Raw genomic sequence first — 17,585 nt, forward strand, 5'->3', positions numbered from 1 at the left:
CCACTTCTCATCCATGGGCTCATACCTCAAACATTTAATAAATGCCTACTATGTGCTGTGGGATAAGCATTGGGCTGCTAGCCATAAGGTCAGTGGTTCAAACCACTAGTTGCTCCATGGGAGAAAGATGAGACTGTTGCAGATGTAGTCTCAGAAGCCTTATATGGGGTCCCTATGAGTCTGTATTGACTTGATGGCAGTGAGTTATGTGCAAGTCAAAGTGCCATGATGAGGCAGTGGTAAAGTGCTCAGCTGCTAACCGAGAGGTCAGCAGTTCAAACCCACCAGCCACTCCATAGGAGAAAGATGAAGTAGTCTGCTTCTATAAAGATTGTTGTTGTTAAGTGCCCTGGAGTTGATTCCGACTCATAGTGACCCTGTATAGGGTTTCCAAGGAGCCCCTGGTGAGCTTGAATCACCGACCTTGTAGTCAAAAGGACTTTGCAGTCTGAGGCATTAGCCCACAGCTCCACACCAGGACTCTTCTCTCAAGATTCCAACCTTGGAAACCCTCTGGGGCAGTTAGTTCTACTCTGCCCTACAGGGTCACTATGAGTTGACAGCAGTGGGTTGTTTTTTTGTTTTTTTCATATGTGTAAGGCAGGGTGGTGGAAATAAAGGTAAACATGGAAGGGAGTTCCCCGCCCTCAGGGTTCCTTGTAGAGAACAGGTAACAATAGGCCCTTCTCATAACCTGTGGGAAGTGGATGAAAGGGGTCAACTGAAGGTCAAATGATCAGAAGAACTGTACCAGTAGAAGAATGACAAACAGTGTGAGATGATGCGACAGGTCATTGGGAATCAACAACCAGGGACCAGCCTCGCATGTAGCAACTGGGAATAGAGTGGCTCTTCTGGAACAAAGGAGCTTAGCAAACCTCGATTCTGAGAGACAGTAAGGCAACACCAGGCTTTCTGAAAATGGTTGCTATGCCCACTAACCAACAGACAGTTTCACATTAGTTTCTGGTCCCCACCTGTACACAGTGGCCTTCGCAACAGCACTATCTTGTAATAGGAAGAATGTCTCACATGAAACATGAAAGTCATAGTTATTTAAAACATGATGAGCACATTCAATATCACTAAACTGTTTGTTGAAAAGGCAAATGTAGTTTTTATTACTACATTACTATTACTAGTATAGGCATATGTTTTATTACCTATACACTTATCACAATTATAAAACAAAAGCGGTTAGTGATACGTTTTGAAAAAAATGTTATTTAATTCAACACAAATACAACTTTCTTAATCTACTATGCCCTCCCCCCTATTTTTTTCTTTTATTAAGTGAAATCAGCTAATTTTCCTCAAAACATTTCACTTGCGCAAAACAAATAGATAATGCCTAAATTAAGAATCTTGGCTTTCATACTTTCGAACTGTGAGATTTGGAGCAAGTTACTGAATTTGTCTTTGTTTCCAAATCTGTAAAATGGTATAAAAGTTCCCATCTCACAGGACCCCTGGTGGCACAGAGGGTTACTCAGGCTTTTAACCACAAGGTCTGTGGTTTAAATCCACTAGTTGGGGGGAGAAAGATAATGCTGTCTACTTCAGTATAGATTGACAGTCTTGAACACCTATAAGGTCACTATGAGTCAGAATCGACTCCACAGAAGTGGGTGGGTGGGCTCTCACAGGATTACTATGAAGACTGAGTACAGTAATGGGTATAAAGTTCTTATAACAGTCCTAGGCACAGAAGAACTACTGTGTTCACATTTAGCTATGTTGTTATTATTGAATCACTAAGTTGAGCTCAAAGTCAGACCAATACTCAGCCTGTCCTTTATCTGTCTTATCCCTCTAGTATTTACATAATCTTTTTAAAAAACTTCTTTTTATCATTGAGACAATGCCTACAAACTTGATCTAGTACTTCACAAGTTGCTGAAGCATAGGAAATGCTTGTTTTCAGACAATATTTTCAGACCACCAGGTCATGGGAGGTGACAGCTGTAGTAAATCTCGTGAGCTCTTTGGTCTGCAGCCATTTCTTAATGGAAAGGACTATTTCTGACCTTCAGTTCACCGCAGCTACAAATGTCAAAAGCAGACATTTTCCTCTCCCAGGACTCCCTTCCCACTTTCCTATCCTTTCTCCCACCTTCCTGTCATGCAGCTCACCTCCTTGTACATAAGTGGATGCTAATGGGATGTGATTGAGGGGACACTGAAGGATCTCCAGCCCATGGGCAGGGCAGTTCATCATAGTATTGTACTCTGAGGTCTGAGCAAAGGGGCTTCCCACTCCTAATCTGTAGCTATAAATATACCTCTGGGTTTGGACTGTGTGTCACCAGGAGTCTCCAGATAAACCACCACTCCTGGGAGGGGTCCATTAACTCATTATCTCCCCAAACTCTTTATGAACACAGGACAGAGGAGATTTTAAGCACAGGCACAAAACTAGAAGCTTGAAGGCAAATCTGACCCACAGTCATGTCTTGTTGGGTCTACTTAGAGTTTGGGAGCATTCGTGGTGATTCAGTGCAGAATTTGTGCCTTCATGCAGGAGACCTGGGGGGCTTGCATGTTGCCATGATGCTGATTAGATTTCAGAAAATGTTCCAGACTAAGATTGACTGGACAATGGTTCATTCAGTTTTGCATGGGGTCATCATGAATTGGGGGTTGACTACACTGCAGCTAACAGGATGGTGTCTTAAAGTCTGTTTCCAGTGACTTTTAAAATCCGAACATAGCTTCTCTTGGAAAACAAAACCACAAAGACAGAAGACCTAGCAACACTGTCCCTCATCCCCACTAAGTAACAGGGGTCCCAGCCAGCTCACCTGCCTGCCCAACGGGCCTCTGAGCTTGGGTGGAAATATCAGGAGAACAGGCCTGGAAACATGGAAGCCATTTGCCTGGTCTGTAACACTGCAGTTTAGATATTATCTTCTAACCTTACAAATTCAAAAACCAAAACACAAAATATAAAGAAGTACAGATGATTCATTCAAACAGCACAAATAAACTTTGTCTTGAAAGGACTTAATGGTTTTATTGAGAAAACAAAATATAAATGTCTGTGTTAACTTCAAATAAGGATACAATTCTTATATTTAAAAAAAAAAAAAGCATTTCATAGTTTCACTTGAATCATCTTTGAGATTATAACATTTGCTTCTGCCAAGCCCAGCATTTACCGCCCATGCCTCCAATTACCTGTAGTGTGGTCTAACTCCTTGAAGTCAGAGACTGACCTCTAACGTGCCCTCAGTACCAAGTGCAAAAGGTGCTCAACAAGTGCTAGGTGGAGACACTCGATATTCCTGTTACTTTGTGGGAATGCAAGACAATGTTGTTGAGCCTCTGTGTTTGTGTTTTTATTTTTCAAGAGAAGCTATAAAATATCTTGCTTTTAAAATATTGACAATTCACTGAAAAAAACAAAACAAATCAACAAACTTCAAAACACTGTATAGGCCCAACAAAACACAACTGTGGGTCATGGGTAAATAGCAAAACTAAAAAATAACAGTGACAATTTATAATCTATTATTAGGCATTGGATATGTTATTTTTAACACAACCAATATATGGGTGGGGAGTGGTTGCCTCTGTAGGATAAGCACTGGGCTGCGAACCACAAGGTTTGCGGTTTGAGCCCCAGTTGCTCCAAGGGAGAAAGGTGAGGTTTTCTGCTCTGGCAAAGATTTACAGCCTCGGAAACCCTATATTGGATCCATATATATGAGTCAGAATGTACTTGAGGGAGCTTAACGACATAAGGACAGTATCCTTGGGTGGCGCAAATGGTTAGGCACTAGACGACTAGGCAAAAGGTTGAAAGTTTAGACCCACTCAGAGACACCTGAGAAGACAACACTGGTGATTGGCTTTCAAAAGGTCACAGCTTTTAAAACCCTATGGAGCAGTTCTACTCTGCACACATGGCCCAGGTCACCATGGGTCTGAGTCCAAAGCCACTAGGCAGCAACTAACAACGACAACAGTATATAGATGAAGTTTGTGGTTAAAAAACTCAAAACAACACATAAGCATATAGAGTAAAAAGCAAAAAGTCTCCATCCCTTCTCCAACCCCAAGCCTCTCCCCATGTCACCACCACTATGGAATTTGGAGTGTTCTCTTCCAGATACAATTAGAAATGTTCAAGAATATTCATATATATAAGATTAGCCCCGTTTGTTTTCCACATAAGGAAACTACAGCATTGAGAAGTTAAAGCACTCATCACTATTCTACAGCGCTAATAAGAGCTGAAGCTGCGATTCAAATCCCCATCAGCCTGACTCCTAAATCAGCTCATTCCTTCCCCTATACCTGACGTGTAAAAATTTTATGAATGAAGAAATCCAGGATCTTAGAGGTCCCCAAGCCGTCAGAACCTCTATAGCTCACTGTCCAATTGGCAGACGCAGTGGTGACTGCCTTGACCCACACGGAACTGAGGTCCGACTAGGCCCTCACCGCTGGTGCACAACCCCCATCTGAGGCCTCCCAGAGGGGTCCTCTGCACCCCTGGAGCAGGCGCAGCGCTCGCCTGCCCAGAGCGGGTGTCAGGCCTGGGGTCCTGCGGAGCCCAGCGCGCAGGCTGGGAAAGATGGTGCCTCTAGCCCAGGCGGGGTGCGCCTCCTCTTCACCCCTCAAACCGTCTGAAGCGCCGACACTCAAGTCAAGGGTCCTGGTGGCCCGCAGGCCCTAGTGGGTAGCCTAGTCCCTGCGGCTAAGGGACTCGGCCCCAGCGCGTGGCGAGCGGCGGGGCGGGGCGGGGCAGGACGGGGCGGGGTGGGGGCGGAGCCGCGGAGGAGGCGGCAGTGCCTCGAGACCCACTCAGGGGCCGCAGTGGCCTCCGCGGAGTAAGGCTGTCTCGAGAGAGCGCGCGGGTGCAGAAGGGTTAACGGGCCGCCGGGGGCGCGTAAAGAAGGTACTGACTCTCCCCGGGACCCTCGGCCCTGTCCGTCCCCTCCCCCAGGTCCCGTTAGATCGGCCACCCGCATCGCCCCCGCTGCCTGCGTTTCGGGTCGCGCCCCCGCCACGACCCCGGCCCCAGCACCAGCCTTGGAATATCTTCCAGACCCTGGGGTCGAATTCCTGGCGAGAGGGCTTCGATCCCCTGGAACTCCGGTCCCATCACCCGGGTGGGGAATCAGCCAAAATTCCTACTCAGTCACTTAGTAAAATTGGAAAACATACCCAGGACCTCCAGGCACGCGCCGATGCCTTCTCCCCTAGGAGGCCCTCTCAGAGGATGTGCCCTCCCCAGCTCAGCCTTTTACTTCTTGAGTAGGGGTATAGGGCTATGGGAGAGATGCAAGTGGGTGCCCAATGATTCAGCTTAGTCTGATGGCAGAATAGGTCGACCTGTCGGGACACCTGTCGGGACGGTCCTCCAGAACCCAGGAGTGGAGGGCAGGATGAGGACTAGAGTTCTGACACAGGACAGGGACTCTCCACCATCACCCCAGATACACTGTCCAGACCCCCCAGAAACGAGGTTTCCCAAAGCTGGGTCCCTTTGGGTGTTGAGGGGTTAGCCCTGCCCAGGTCTTGGTTCCTGTATCTTCACTGGCCAGTGTGAGGAGGTGTGGCCATGAGGCGCCCAGGTTGTCCAAAGCAGTGTCCAGCCTGGCACCAGACTGACCGCTGCTGACCTCTTTTCCTTACCCTGGGAAGCGAGAGACACCAGATGAGGGACTTGAAAAGGGGTGAAAAGCATAAATGTGTGCTTGTTTCCAGAGGAGGGGGTATCGGCCCCTGCCCAGCTGTGCAGGGGGCGTGTGGGACTTTTCCAGAGAGGGAGCCAGGCCTGGCTGGGGCCCCAGGAGCTCACGTCACCCCCACCCCCCACCCTTCACTTCTCTAGGGAACTGCCAAAGCCAAACCCAGTTCAGGACAGGATTATGTGTCCTGGGTAGACCCATGGAGAGAGACAGTGAGATACAGACCTGGGGTAACAGGGAGAAAGAGGGACATAGGGGGTGCTCAGGGGACCTGGCAGCAGAAAAGGAGCAGCCTGTGACTATCTTTCTCCATCTCTTCTTCCCTTCCACCTCAAGTTAGGGTTTTCAGAGTCAGGCATAGAGATGTGGTTTGGGTGGAATGTGGGCCCTTCTGGGGAGCCCCCAGCTTTCCACCCATCAGGGCGTAGGCTCTGACCTCAGTGGCCAGCCCAGTCAGGGGAAGCAGTTTCCATTAGCAGCATATCTTCCCTCCAACCCCCCAGCGCTGAGCAGCTGAAGTGACCCTTGCCGGTTTAGTTTGACCACTCTGACCTCTCCCTCAAAGTTCCAAGTCCCAGAGTCTTCGAAAGGGGAGTAGGGTTTAGTGTTGCCATCCTCAAACACATCCCTGCCCTCTTCTCTGTCATTTTCCTGCCCCTGAGTTGGCCCACCTCAGTACTGGCTCCTTGGACTCCTCTCCCGGGTGCCTTTCAGCTCCAAAAGAAACATACTTTTTTTTTTCCTGGAAAGCAGAACTAAGAGCAGGACGGGGTTGGGGATGGGAAGGGCTCAAAGAAGGAAGAAGGGCAAGGAGGGGTGGGAGGGAGAGTCAGACTCTGAGGCCAAGAGGGCTCCAACCCCCACTTCCCCAACCATCAAAACTTCCCAGCTTCAGGGAGAACTGACCAGCTCTTCAGGATGATAGGCCTATTGATGAGGAAGCCCTAGCTGCATCTCTCCTTCCCAGGTTCTCATTACAGTTGCACATTACATAAGCCCTCACTGAACCAGTGCAGGACACGGGCACCCAGCTCGTTAACTCACTGCCATTGAGTCAATTCCAACTCAGGCAACCCAATGTGTGTGACAGAGTAGTATTGTTCATAGGATTTTCTTGATGTGGCGCTGTAGGATAAGCACTGGACCACAAGGTTGGTTTGAACCATAAGGTCAGTGGTTAAAGCTCACCAGCTGCTCCTCGGAAACCCTATGCAGGGTTGTTAAATTAGAAGCGACTCAGAAGGCACTTAACAAAAATCTTTACAGAAGCAGATCACCTGGCCTTTTTTCCCCCTGGTGCTGTTTGATGAGCTGTGGTATAATGCTTATAAGTCAGGCTGTGAACCTGAAGGTCAGCAGTTCAAAACTACCAGCTGTTCCATGGGAGAAAGATGAAGCTTTCTGCAGTATGTCTTGGAAACCCTATACAGGGTTGCTATGAGTCAGAACTGACTCCACGGCACACCACCACCAACCACCACCTCCACCATCGGTTGATGGGTTCAGAGTATCCACTTTCAAGTTCATCACTGACCATTTGTGCCACTGGGGGACCTCTGGCACCAGGAGTGGAAATTAAATTGCAGTGGGAATATATGATCTGCTTTTCTTGAGCTTAAACCATCAACCCACTTGGTTTATCCCTTGGCTCAAAAGTTTTTGAGACTAGCAGAGATGAGCCTAAAGGTTCCATAAGCTTTGTTAAGAAGGGAAGAAATTTGGGAGGTAGGAAACAGATGGGAGGTAGAGTCTTGTTTCTGGAAAGCTCTAGAAGACTTCTTGTCAACTCCTCAGAAGAGGCATATAACATACCCTCACCTAACCCTCCTTCCTCAACTTTCCAGGTACCTCTGGGGACAGACAGAGCCCTGGTGGTGCAGTGAATTAAGCATTGGGCTGCTTCAAACCCACCAGTGTTCTGCAGAAGAAAGATGAGGCACTCTGCTTCTGTAAAGATTTACAGCCTCAGAAACCACATGGAGCAGTTCTACTCTGTCCTACAGGGTCCCTATGAGTCGGAATTGACTTGATGGCAGTGCCTTCTGGGTGACAGGAGGAAGAGCCGATGAAAACCATCTGAAGCAAGCCTGCCTTGTGTGCCTGCACTGGCCTAGAAACACCCGAGTTGGGGCTTGGGAGGAGCTGAGAAGTTCTTACAGGGCCAAGAGGAAGGGATGGAGCCAAGATTTGGGAGACTGAGGTCAGACAACTCCCCCCTCTCCCCCCAGCCTCAGCAGATGGACAATGGCAGCATAACTCCCTGCTCCCACCCTTAGGATCATAAAAGGATGGGCCATTCTTCCCCACTACTCCTTCTTCACTCTTGAGACGACCTTTTGAGGGCTCATCCTTCCTGATGTCCCAGCTCCCTGAAGACTGGAGAAGCAACCACCAAGTGTCCTGTCCCCTTCATGCCCAGATACCTGAGTAGTGTGTTTATGTCCAGATCCGTCCTCCCTTGCCCTGGGCCATCAGGGAGGAGCGATGGCGAAGTGGGCGGGCAGGTAAGAGGTGCGGCTGCAGGGAGGTGGGCTCAATCCTTATGAGGCCAGGGAGAGTACAGGGATGGGCAGGAAGCAATGAGTAACTTCTGCTGTCAGAGAAGTTGGTGGTGAGGATGTGGGGAGCTGCTAGGGGTAGGAACGATGTTCTAACACCTCCTCAGGCTCCTGTTTGACCTACCCTCTTCCTGCTCTTGGTGTGCAGGCCCAGGCTGTGTCTGATGCTGCTTCTGTGCCTCCCTCAGCTCTGTCTGGATCAGGAGGTGAGCCAGGGCCAAGAGGCACACCTCTACCTTCTCACCTGCCTGTCTGCTGTCTCCCCAACCTCCCACCCACCTCTCCAGGCCCATGCCTCCATTTCCCTCAGCCTCTGCTGAGTCCCCATCCTTTTTTACTCACACTTGGTCCTCCTCGTTTCCCCTAGCCAACTCCCAAACTCCTTGCCAATAAAATCTAGATGACTGAGTTCTAGAGATGACTCCTCTACTGAATGTGACCTGTCTGAGCCTCGCAGCACACTGGTCTAGAAAATTGCTCTTCATAGTTCTCTCTCAAATTATTCTGTCTGACCTTTTTCTCTATATAGGTGTTGTCTGGGCATTCTCATCAGACACCCCCAGAGGACAGCCAGGGCCCTGAGGGCATCTGGGGACCTTGGGGCCAGTGGGCCTCTTGTTCTCAGCCCTGTGGGGTGGGGGTGCAGCGCAGGAGCCGGATATGTCAGCTCCCTACAGCTCAACTCCAGCAGGGCCTGCCCCTCCCACCCCGGCCTCCAAGACATCCAGAAGCCCATCCTCCTCGGGGTCAGGGCCCCAGAGCCCAGGCTTCCCGAGAAACCCTCCCCCTGTACAGACCAGAGCCTCGGGGAAGAGGTGGTCCACTTCGAAGTCCTACTTTCCAGCTAGGGAGAGAGGAGACCCGGGAGAATCAAGGTGCTCGGAGGTAAGGGGTGTGTATTGGAGGGAAGGGGGAACAAAAGACACAGGGTTTATGGAGAGTTATCTTGCTCCTCTGAAACCCTATAAAGGGTCACTATGAGTTAGAACCAACTTGATGGCACTTAACAACTAGCTTTGATGCCAGAACTGGGGAAATGCAGTTAGAGATGGCCACAGCTGTGTCCCTGTGTCTGCAACACCTTTTTTAGGCCCCGGGTTCGAGATCCCATCAAACCAGGAATGTTCGGTTATGGAAGAGTGCCCTTTGCTTTACCATTGCATCGGAACCGCAGGCATCCCCAGAAGCCATCCAGACCTGAGCTCCCCAAGACTTCTTTTCGAAGAGAAGGGCCTCTTTCATTCCTGACTTTAGGAGCAGTCCCATCCTTTCTAAACCAGACCCTTCAGACTCAACTCCCTACAGAACTGTCTGATCATACCCAGTCTGCCTCAACTGGGCCCCCAGACCCAGCAACTTTTCAGATACAGGGTTCCTCCAGAGCCAAGCCTGCTCCCACAGGTCCCCACCCCAGAAACCAGGACAAAGAACCTTCCTTGCCCACACCATCTTCAGGACAAAGTATCTCCTTTCATGTGTCCCCTCAGCCAAGAATGCCAAATTCCCAGAGATGGACCAGTCCCCGAGAAGTAGGGAGCCGTCCTAACCCTCTCACTAATGTCCCTCGGGGCCGAGGCCAGCAGAGCCGAGAGCATTGGAGATCTGGGGGAAATCTTCACGGTTCTCTCATGGAGCCTGCCCCTCGCCACCCAGATGGCTGGTTGCCTCTGCTGAGTACAGGTCCCCACTCCAGCTCCCGCTGGAGCCTCTTTGCTCCTACTAGCCCTGTCCCAAGGTGTTCTGGAGAGAATGAGCAGCTGAGAGCCTGCAGCCAGGCGGTGAGTTCTTCCCAGGCCCACCCTCTCGTCCTCCCTGACCCTGATCCTCAGTTTGCCTCATCTGAACCTGGGGGAGAAGGTCCTCAGCCTGAGTTCCCAAGGGCGGGAGCCCTGAAGCTCTTCCATACAACTGACTATCTCCCCAAATCCATCCTGATCCATACCTCATTTTCCACTCCACCTCAGCTCTGCCCCCCTGAACAACCAGACCCCCGAGCCCTGCAGTGTGCAGCCTTTGACTCCCAGGAATTCATGGGCCAGTTGTACCAATGGGAACCCTTTACTGAAGGTGAGGTTTCCAGCACCACTAACTCCAGGATTCGGTGGTGAGGAGGAGAGAGGAAAATCCTGATCACTCCCAGGCCCAAAAGAGTCCCAGCCACTCTGTTTCTTCTCTAGGTCATATTTTCGTTCTCACTCCCCAAGGCTGGGGTAAGAGACTTAGCACAGACCTAGAAAGGAGAAGGGGGTTCAAACTAAGGTCTGAACTGCCAAATGGTGGGTCAGCAAAGGGTTCAGACTGGGGAAGGGGGGTATGTCCAGAAGCAGGCTTTTGACTGGCTTCTCCTAGGAAGAAGGCCATCCCAGGGGTGGGGTGGATGGTGGCATGAGAGGGGTATGGTCAGAGAGATCCTCTCTGGTAGTGACAACAGGATAGAGGTGTGCCATGGATTCTGAGTGGTTTCCTATCAATTGCTGTCAAGGTACCATCTACTTGATTTTAGGCTTACATTAACCAGGCACCAAGATAAACTCAGAGCTCATACAAACATAGGCTTCAAGGATCTGTCCTCCATGAGTTTGTTACTCTCTTGCTGGTCTCAATGATCTCAGGTGACCTGACCCAACACTTGAGTGATCCTCAAACCAACCTCTGAGAGTGCAGAACTGTCAGGCTCCCTTGACCCACAGCGACCTAGGCAACCTCAGAGTGCTCCACAGTAAATTTCAGCAAAGCCAGAGCCCTGAAGTATTCCCTAACTTACCTCCCACCAGGGAGCCCAGCTAACCACTCTTCTACCCTGTCTCCTAGTTCAGGGCTTCCAACGCTGCGAACTGAACTGCCGCCCCCGTGGCTTCCGCTTCTATGTCCGTCACACTGAAAAAGTCCAGGATGGGACCCTGTGTCAGCCTGGAGCCCTAGACATGTGTGTGGCTGGACGATGTCTGGTAAGGAACACAGGGGCACACGTACACTGTGTCTCTCTTTTTCATTCATCATCACAACAACAAAAACACCTACTAAGATGGGCTGAGCAGAGCCAAGAGGTGAACTGCAAGGGGCCTCCTGTCAGGCACATCTAAGCTTACCTGAGGCAGGCTGGGGATGGTGGGCCTTTCTTGTAGTGTGAAGAGTAAACCTGAGGTAAACTAGAGTCCCAGGTGGACTAGGGTAGGATTTGGCTTTTCTGTGGTCCTGACTCACCTCACTCTCTCCCAGAGCCCCGGCTGTGATGGGATCCTCGGCTCTGGCAGGCGTCCAGATGGCTGTGGTGTTTGTGGGGGTGATGATTCTACCTGTCGCCTCATTTCGGGGAATCTCACAGACCGGGGAGGTCCCCTGGGCTATCAGAAGATCCTCTTGATTCCTGCTGGAGCCTCCAGGCTGCACATTGCCCAGCTCCAGCCCAGCGCCAATTACCTTGGTGAGCATCTCAGCTTTCCCAAGCCTTAGGTTCCCATTCCATTCCTGTCTCTGGCTTCTTTCTCCCATTTCTTCACTCAGCACAGCAAACAGGACAAACAGGGAGAAGTCGAGGGACTTCCCTAATAGAGACAGTGAGAAAGCCAAGGGGTTGGGCTCTGGGTGGAACGTACCCATTCAGGTAAAGGAAGTGATGGGAGAGGATAGTATGACTAACCTAATGTTTCCTGATCTCCAACTTTCAGCTCTTCGGGGCCCAGGGGGCCGGTCCATCATCAATGGGAATTGGGCAGTGGATCCTCCTGGGACCTACACAGCTGGTGGGACCATCTTCCGGTACAACCGTCCTCCTCGGGAGGAGGGCACAGGGGAGAGTCTGTCAGCCGAAGGCCCCACAACCCAGCCTGTGGATGTCTATGTGAGCCTGGGGTCTAGTGAGGCTGGTCCCTCTAAGAGTAAATAAAGCTCCTACACCACCACCAAACCTTCATCACTCCCAAACTCCAATACTCTTTTTCTCCCAGATGATCTTTCAGGAGGAAAACCCTGGAGTTTTTTATCAGTATGTTATCTCTTCACCTCCTCCAAATCTTGAGAGCCTCACCCCAGAGGCCCCTGTCCCACAAATTCAGCCTGGTAAGACTCTTAATCCTTGGACCTAGCAGAGGAGGGGAGCTCCCACACAGGGGGACACTTCTGATTTCCCTCCTTGGCACTCTGCAGAGATCCTGAGAGTGGAGTCCCAGGCTGCTTCAGTCCCCCGGCCCACCCGGACCCCAGGCACCCTCCAGCGTCAGGTGCGGATCCCCCAGATACTCGCCCTGCCCCATCCCCAGGCACCCCTGGGGTCTCCAGCTGGATACTGGAAACGAGTGGGACACTCGGAGTGCTCAGCATCCTGTGGAAGAGGTGCGACTTTCGTACCGCCTGTATTCCTACACCCTCCATCTCCTGACCCCACTCCCTGAATCTTAGCTCCAGACAGCAACTGCCTGCCCACATTTTGACCTGTGCCAAACTCAAACTCCAGGGCCTGGGACCCACCCCCTGAAACTGGGCCCTAAACTTTCCCACCTCCCCTGGCTTCCTTCTTACCCTTTCTTCAGGTGTTTGGCGCCCCATTTTCCTCTGCATTTCTCGGGAGTCAGAAGAGGAACTGGATGAACAAAGCTGTGCCACAGGGGCTAGACCTCCTGCCTCCCCAGAGCCCTGTCATGGTCCCCCCTGCCCTCCATAGTGAGTATGACCACAGGAAGGGTTAAAGTACCAGAAAACACCAATGGCTCCAATAACAAACACACCCTCACTGCTTGCAGAATCTCGCCTGGACTCTGCCCTCAACACCAGGTTCTCCTGGCTGCAGAAAGACAAAGTTAGATGAGAAAGGCGAGCATTCTATACAGAGAGGCCCAGCAGCCCAAGCCCTCACAAAGGGGCCCAGGCGCCAAGTGCTAAATATGCCCATTCTCCTCTGAGGAGTCCCTGTCCTGAGTATCTCTCTCCCCACGGGCAGTCCCACACATCCATTCTGTCTTAACCCTCTGTGCTTCTGCCCCTGCCTTGTCCCTGCCCACAGCTGGGAGGCTGGTGAGTGGACATCCTGCAGCCGATCCTGTGGCCCTGGCACCCAGCATCGACAGCTGCGTTGCCGGCAGGAGTTTGGTGGGGGTGGCTCTTCAGTGCCTCTAGAGCGCTGTGGACATCTCCCCAGGCCCAACATCACCCAGCCCTGCCAGCTGCGGCTCTGTGGCCATTGGGAGGTTCGTTCCCCCTGGAGCCAGGTGAGTGGGACTGGGTAAGGAGGCTCTCGAAGGGTAGGAGGGGCCAGAGAGGAGGGGGTACCAGTGAACTAGAGCAGGGGGCTTTTATCTTTAATCACCATAAAAAAAAAATCAGCAGAGAGTTTTTACAAATGAAATCTTCTATGGAACCCCAATATTCTAAGTCAGATAAGAGACTAGACCAGGAGTGAGGGCTCAGCCACCAAGCCATGTAATAGCTGAACTGGGGCTCAAAGACAGATCTGGCTTAAAGCGGATGCTGGAGGTTGGGTGGAAAGCCTGGAAGCCCAGGTCTTGGGATTCACTCCTCCTCTTCCCCTCAGTGCTCCGTGAGGTGTGGGCGAGGCCAGCGGAGCCGGCAGGTGCACTGTGTTGGAAAAAATGGTGATGAAGTGAGCGAGCAGGAGTGTATGTCGGGGCCTCCCAAGCCCCCCAGCAGAGAGGCCTGTAACATGGGACCCTGTATCACAGCCTGGTTCCACAGCGACTGGAGTTCCAAGGTGGGTCCCACACCTCCTTCATCAACTCCCAGGTCCCTGATCACCCAGGACATTCTCAGGCCCTCTCCAACACAGTTCAAGAAACATTTGCTAACTGCTAGATACTGCTGACACTAGGAACTTGGGAGAAAATGGAGGAAAATTACACTAGGGTCCTGGTCTTTGGATCTTCTTACCTGGCTGATGTCCATGAATCCAAGACCCCTGGGGCTTGCCCTAATTCCTAAGATCAGGACCCAGGACACTTCCAGTCCCTGCCTCCCTGTCCCTATCAGCCTCCTATCACAGAGTCCACTCTCCTCCTGGACAGTGCTCAGCTGAGTGTGGGACAGGAATCCAGCGACGGTCAGTGGTCTGCCTCGGGAGTGGGGAGACCCATGGAGCCAGCCAGGTGGAAGCTGAGGTTGAGGCCCGTGAGCAGAGCTGTCCACCAGGAAGTCGCCCTCCTGACATGCGTGCTTGCAGTATGGGACCCTGTGAAGTGACATGGTGCTGGTACACAGGGCCCTGGGGTGAGGTGAGTCAAAAGAACTGGTAGTGGAGCAGGCTGGGAATGAGGGGTTGCTGGTTCCAGTGAGGAATTGGTCCCCATATCCTTCATCCTTGGCCCCCCCCCCCCATCAGTGCTCCTCAGAGTGTGGCTCTGGCACGCAGCGTAGAGACATCATCTGTGTGTCCAAACTGGGGACAGAGTTCAACGTGACTTCTCCTAGCAACTGTTCCCATTTGCCCAGGCCACCTGCCCTGCAGTCCTGTCAAGGCCGGGGCTGCCAGGACCAATGGTTTTCTACACCCTGGAGTCCGGTAAGTGCCTGGCTCCCAGGTCCTGCTCAGCCTGGACCTCCAGAGAAAGGAGCGTTCTCTCTCACTGCATCCCCTCCAGGTCTCTAGGTGCACCAGGATAAACCCAGCTGAGGCTTAACATTTCCCATGCCCTGTGGACTTGGAGGACAGGTGGATCCTCTCCATTTAGGATTTCATAATGACTCAGGGGAGCCCCACCCCTTTCACAGAGAAAAGAGGCTGTCTGGGGTTAGGGAGGCACCTGGGGCACAGCAAGGATCTGATATGACAGCTGGTTCTCTCCAGTGTTCTCGCTCCTGCCAGGGGGGCATGCAGACAAGGGAGGTCCAGTGCCTGACTGCCAACCAGACCCTCAGCATCCGTTGCCCTCCTCACCTTCGGCCCTCTAAGAAACGACCTTGTAACAGCCAGCCCTGCAACCAGCATCCTGGTAACAATCCCCAGCCCAGCCTCTCCCCCACAGAGTGGAGAGTTCATTGAATGTGGGTGGAGAAGGGAAAGGATCGTGTGAGGGGACAACATACCTCCAGAGATGCTTGGTAACCCTCGTGCCCACTGACCTCTTTCCTCAGATGAGCGGTGCAAAGACAGCTCTCCACATTGCCCCCTGGTGGTAAAGGCCCGGCTCTGCGTCTACCCCTACTACACAGCCACCTGTTGCCGCTCCTGCACCCATGTCCTGGAGCCGTCCTTCCCGGAACCTGCCTGAAATGGGCCCAAGAGAACCTCTCCTCATGGTTTTCTCATGCTACTAGTGGTCACTCATCCACAAGCCCACTTTGTAACCCCAGCTCTCCAGCTGCCCTAATCTCACTCACCAGGGTTGGTTGAGGGTGGCAAGATGACTGACAGTGATTTTGAAGACATTTGTTAGGTCTGTGTGGTAGTGTGATGGTGTGTGTGCGTGTATGCCCCAAATGTGTATCTGGGCCTGCAGAGATGTGTGTGTGTGCTCATACATGTGCATAACCTATCAAAAAGGAATTACACAGCAGAATGAATGGGGAAAGGTAATTAAGGCCTGTTCCCCTTGAGACTTCTAGATGGAGAGGAAAGCAAGTTAGCAGCTCCTTGCTAATCTGAGCTGGTGTGCTCTCTCCATTAAGCCCAACGTTGTGCCCTAAACCTCATGTCTCATATCCCTGGTCTCACACCTTAGAAACCACCCTTTTGTCCTTGGAACCCCTAGTCTAATATCTCTATTCTGACCTCTCATAATTGGCTACAGATCCCTGGGTGGCACAAGCGGTTTGGGCTCAATTTCTAACCTAAAGGTTGGTGGTTTGAACCCACTCAGCAATGCTGCAAAAGAAAGTCCTGATGATCTGCTTCTATAAAGACTAGTCAAGAAAACCCTGTGGAGCAATTCTACTCCGTCTCACATGGGGTTGCCATGAATTGAAATGGATTCTAAGGCAACTTTTTGTATGTGGGGCAAGGGTGTAGGCCACTGCCAATCCTGCCTTACCCCAGTGAGGCAGAATGTGGGGAAAAAATTACAATATTACTTTACTCCTTGCACCCTACTCCCTACCTTCTAAAATGGTCCCCATCCAGAACTAATTTATTCTTTATTAAAGATGATTATGACAAATGAGAAACAGGCTCTTCATTCTTCTCATGGAAACCCAAATTATTTAGGACCATTAGAGCAGGGTGAGTTCAAAGTGAAGGGTGGAAAGGGGAACAGAATTTGGAGCCCAGGTGATTAGAGTTTGGGCCCAGAAGGGCTACTGGAATAAGTTCAAATCACCTTTGGTGAATATCCTACGACTTGCAAGGTAGTCATTGACCACTAGAGGTCACTACTTCTCCCAATTTAGGTATTAGTGGGTGTTTGGGTCCAGGGCCTACAGAGGGCTTCTTGGTAGGGGTAAGCTTTCTGTAAAGGTGCTTGGAATTTAGTAGGCCTTTCAATTGAGGACTAAGCTAAATGGCAACTGGCTTTCATTTCTTTGGCCCTGCTTTCCTGCCTCCTCAAGGCTTTCTGCTATTACCAATTTTCTTACTAAACTTAGTTTATTACTTTTCATGGAGTTGGGGTAAGAGAAGTTATCTCCAACTACCCCCCACCCAAATCCCTTTCTGGAGTCCTGGTGTGGCACTAGACCACAAGGTTGGTTTGAATCGCAGAGTCGTACTTCAAACTCACCAGCCGCTCCTAGGAAACTCTTTTCAGGGTTGCTGTGAGTCAGAACCAACTCAAGGGCACTTAACAACAAAACCCCTTTCTGCCGGAAAAGGCAGGAGGAGGAGCTTGGCCTGGCTCTAGGGAACTCAAAGAGGGCCGAGGGAGGAGCCAAGGCAGTACTGGATGTCCTGCCAAAGACGCATTCCTCTGAGCTGTCTCACCCTGTCTCTCCCTCCTCCACCCCATCCTTGCTAATTTCTTTTCTCAAGGTAAATAACTTGCTAGAGGTGGTGTGAGAGGAGAGTGTCTCTTCTATAATACATATCCTTTCTCTGACCTCTAAAATTCTGAGGTCCGAGATGCTGTGTCTGGAAGCAGCACTTCCCAAGAGTCCCGAATCTAGGGAGGGGAGAGGGTGCAACAGATTCAGATCCCTCTCTCCACTGACAGTATCCCTCTGCCCTTCTCTGTACCTTCCCAGGGTCGGCAAAGTAAGACCTTTCATTAACCAAGGGCCTTACTGTAGTTTAATTAGTGACTACTGTTTCCTGAGCACACCTAGCCCCCACGAGGAGACATTGTTTCTTTAGTAGAAAGGTCTCTGCTACTCATATTGCTTGTTGCCTTGGCATTCAGATTTGCCCTAGGATGGAAGGGGGTGAGACTGAAGAAATTGGGAAACATCTTGG

The 17,585-nt window shown here is 51.1% G+C and overlaps 1 protein-coding gene and 1 pseudogene across 1 annotated transcript; both read left to right on the forward strand.

Annotated features, from left to right (window-relative positions):
- Positions 1-626: 626 nt before the first annotated feature.
- On the forward strand, positions 627-6,694 carry LOC102829426 (annotated as a pseudogene).
- Positions 6,695-8,183: 1,489 nt separating this feature from the next.
- Positions 8,184-15,474, forward strand: ADAMTSL4 (ADAMTS-like 4). Its single transcript, XM_006861376.1, has 17 exons — positions 8,184-8,203; positions 8,406-8,463; positions 8,787-9,142; positions 9,348-10,035; positions 10,222-10,324; positions 11,069-11,205; positions 11,477-11,681; positions 11,926-12,098; positions 12,205-12,316; positions 12,404-12,589; positions 12,787-12,916; positions 13,257-13,461; positions 13,785-13,961; positions 14,272-14,478; positions 14,586-14,765; positions 15,051-15,195; positions 15,338-15,474. Exons 1-17 carry the CDS (start codon positions 8,184-8,186, stop codon positions 15,472-15,474), a joined length of 3,219 nt encoding a protein of 1,072 aa, XP_006861438.1.
- The last annotated feature ends 2,111 nt before the right edge of the window (positions 15,475-17,585 follow it).

The sequence above is a fragment of the Chrysochloris asiatica genome, unplaced genomic scaffold (genome assembly GCF_000296735.1).
Source record: "Chrysochloris asiatica unplaced genomic scaffold, ChrAsi1.0 scaffold00042, whole genome shotgun sequence".
NCBI classification, from domain to species: domain Eukaryota; kingdom Metazoa; phylum Chordata; class Mammalia; order Afrosoricida; family Chrysochloridae; genus Chrysochloris; species Chrysochloris asiatica.

Bases quoted from the DNA above. Each gene is read 5' to 3' on its own strand.
- ADAMTSL4 (XM_006861376.1), top strand. From the start codon at position 8,184: ATGGCGAAGTGGGCGGGCAG. The intron at 11,682-11,925 runs GTGAGCATCTCA...TCCAACTTTCAG, and splicing joins GCCCAGCGCCAATTACCTTG to CTCTTCGGGGCCCAGGGGGC. The intron at 12,317-12,403 runs GTAAGACTCTTA...GGCACTCTGCAG, and splicing joins TGTCCCACAAATTCAGCCTG to AGATCCTGAGAGTGGAGTCC.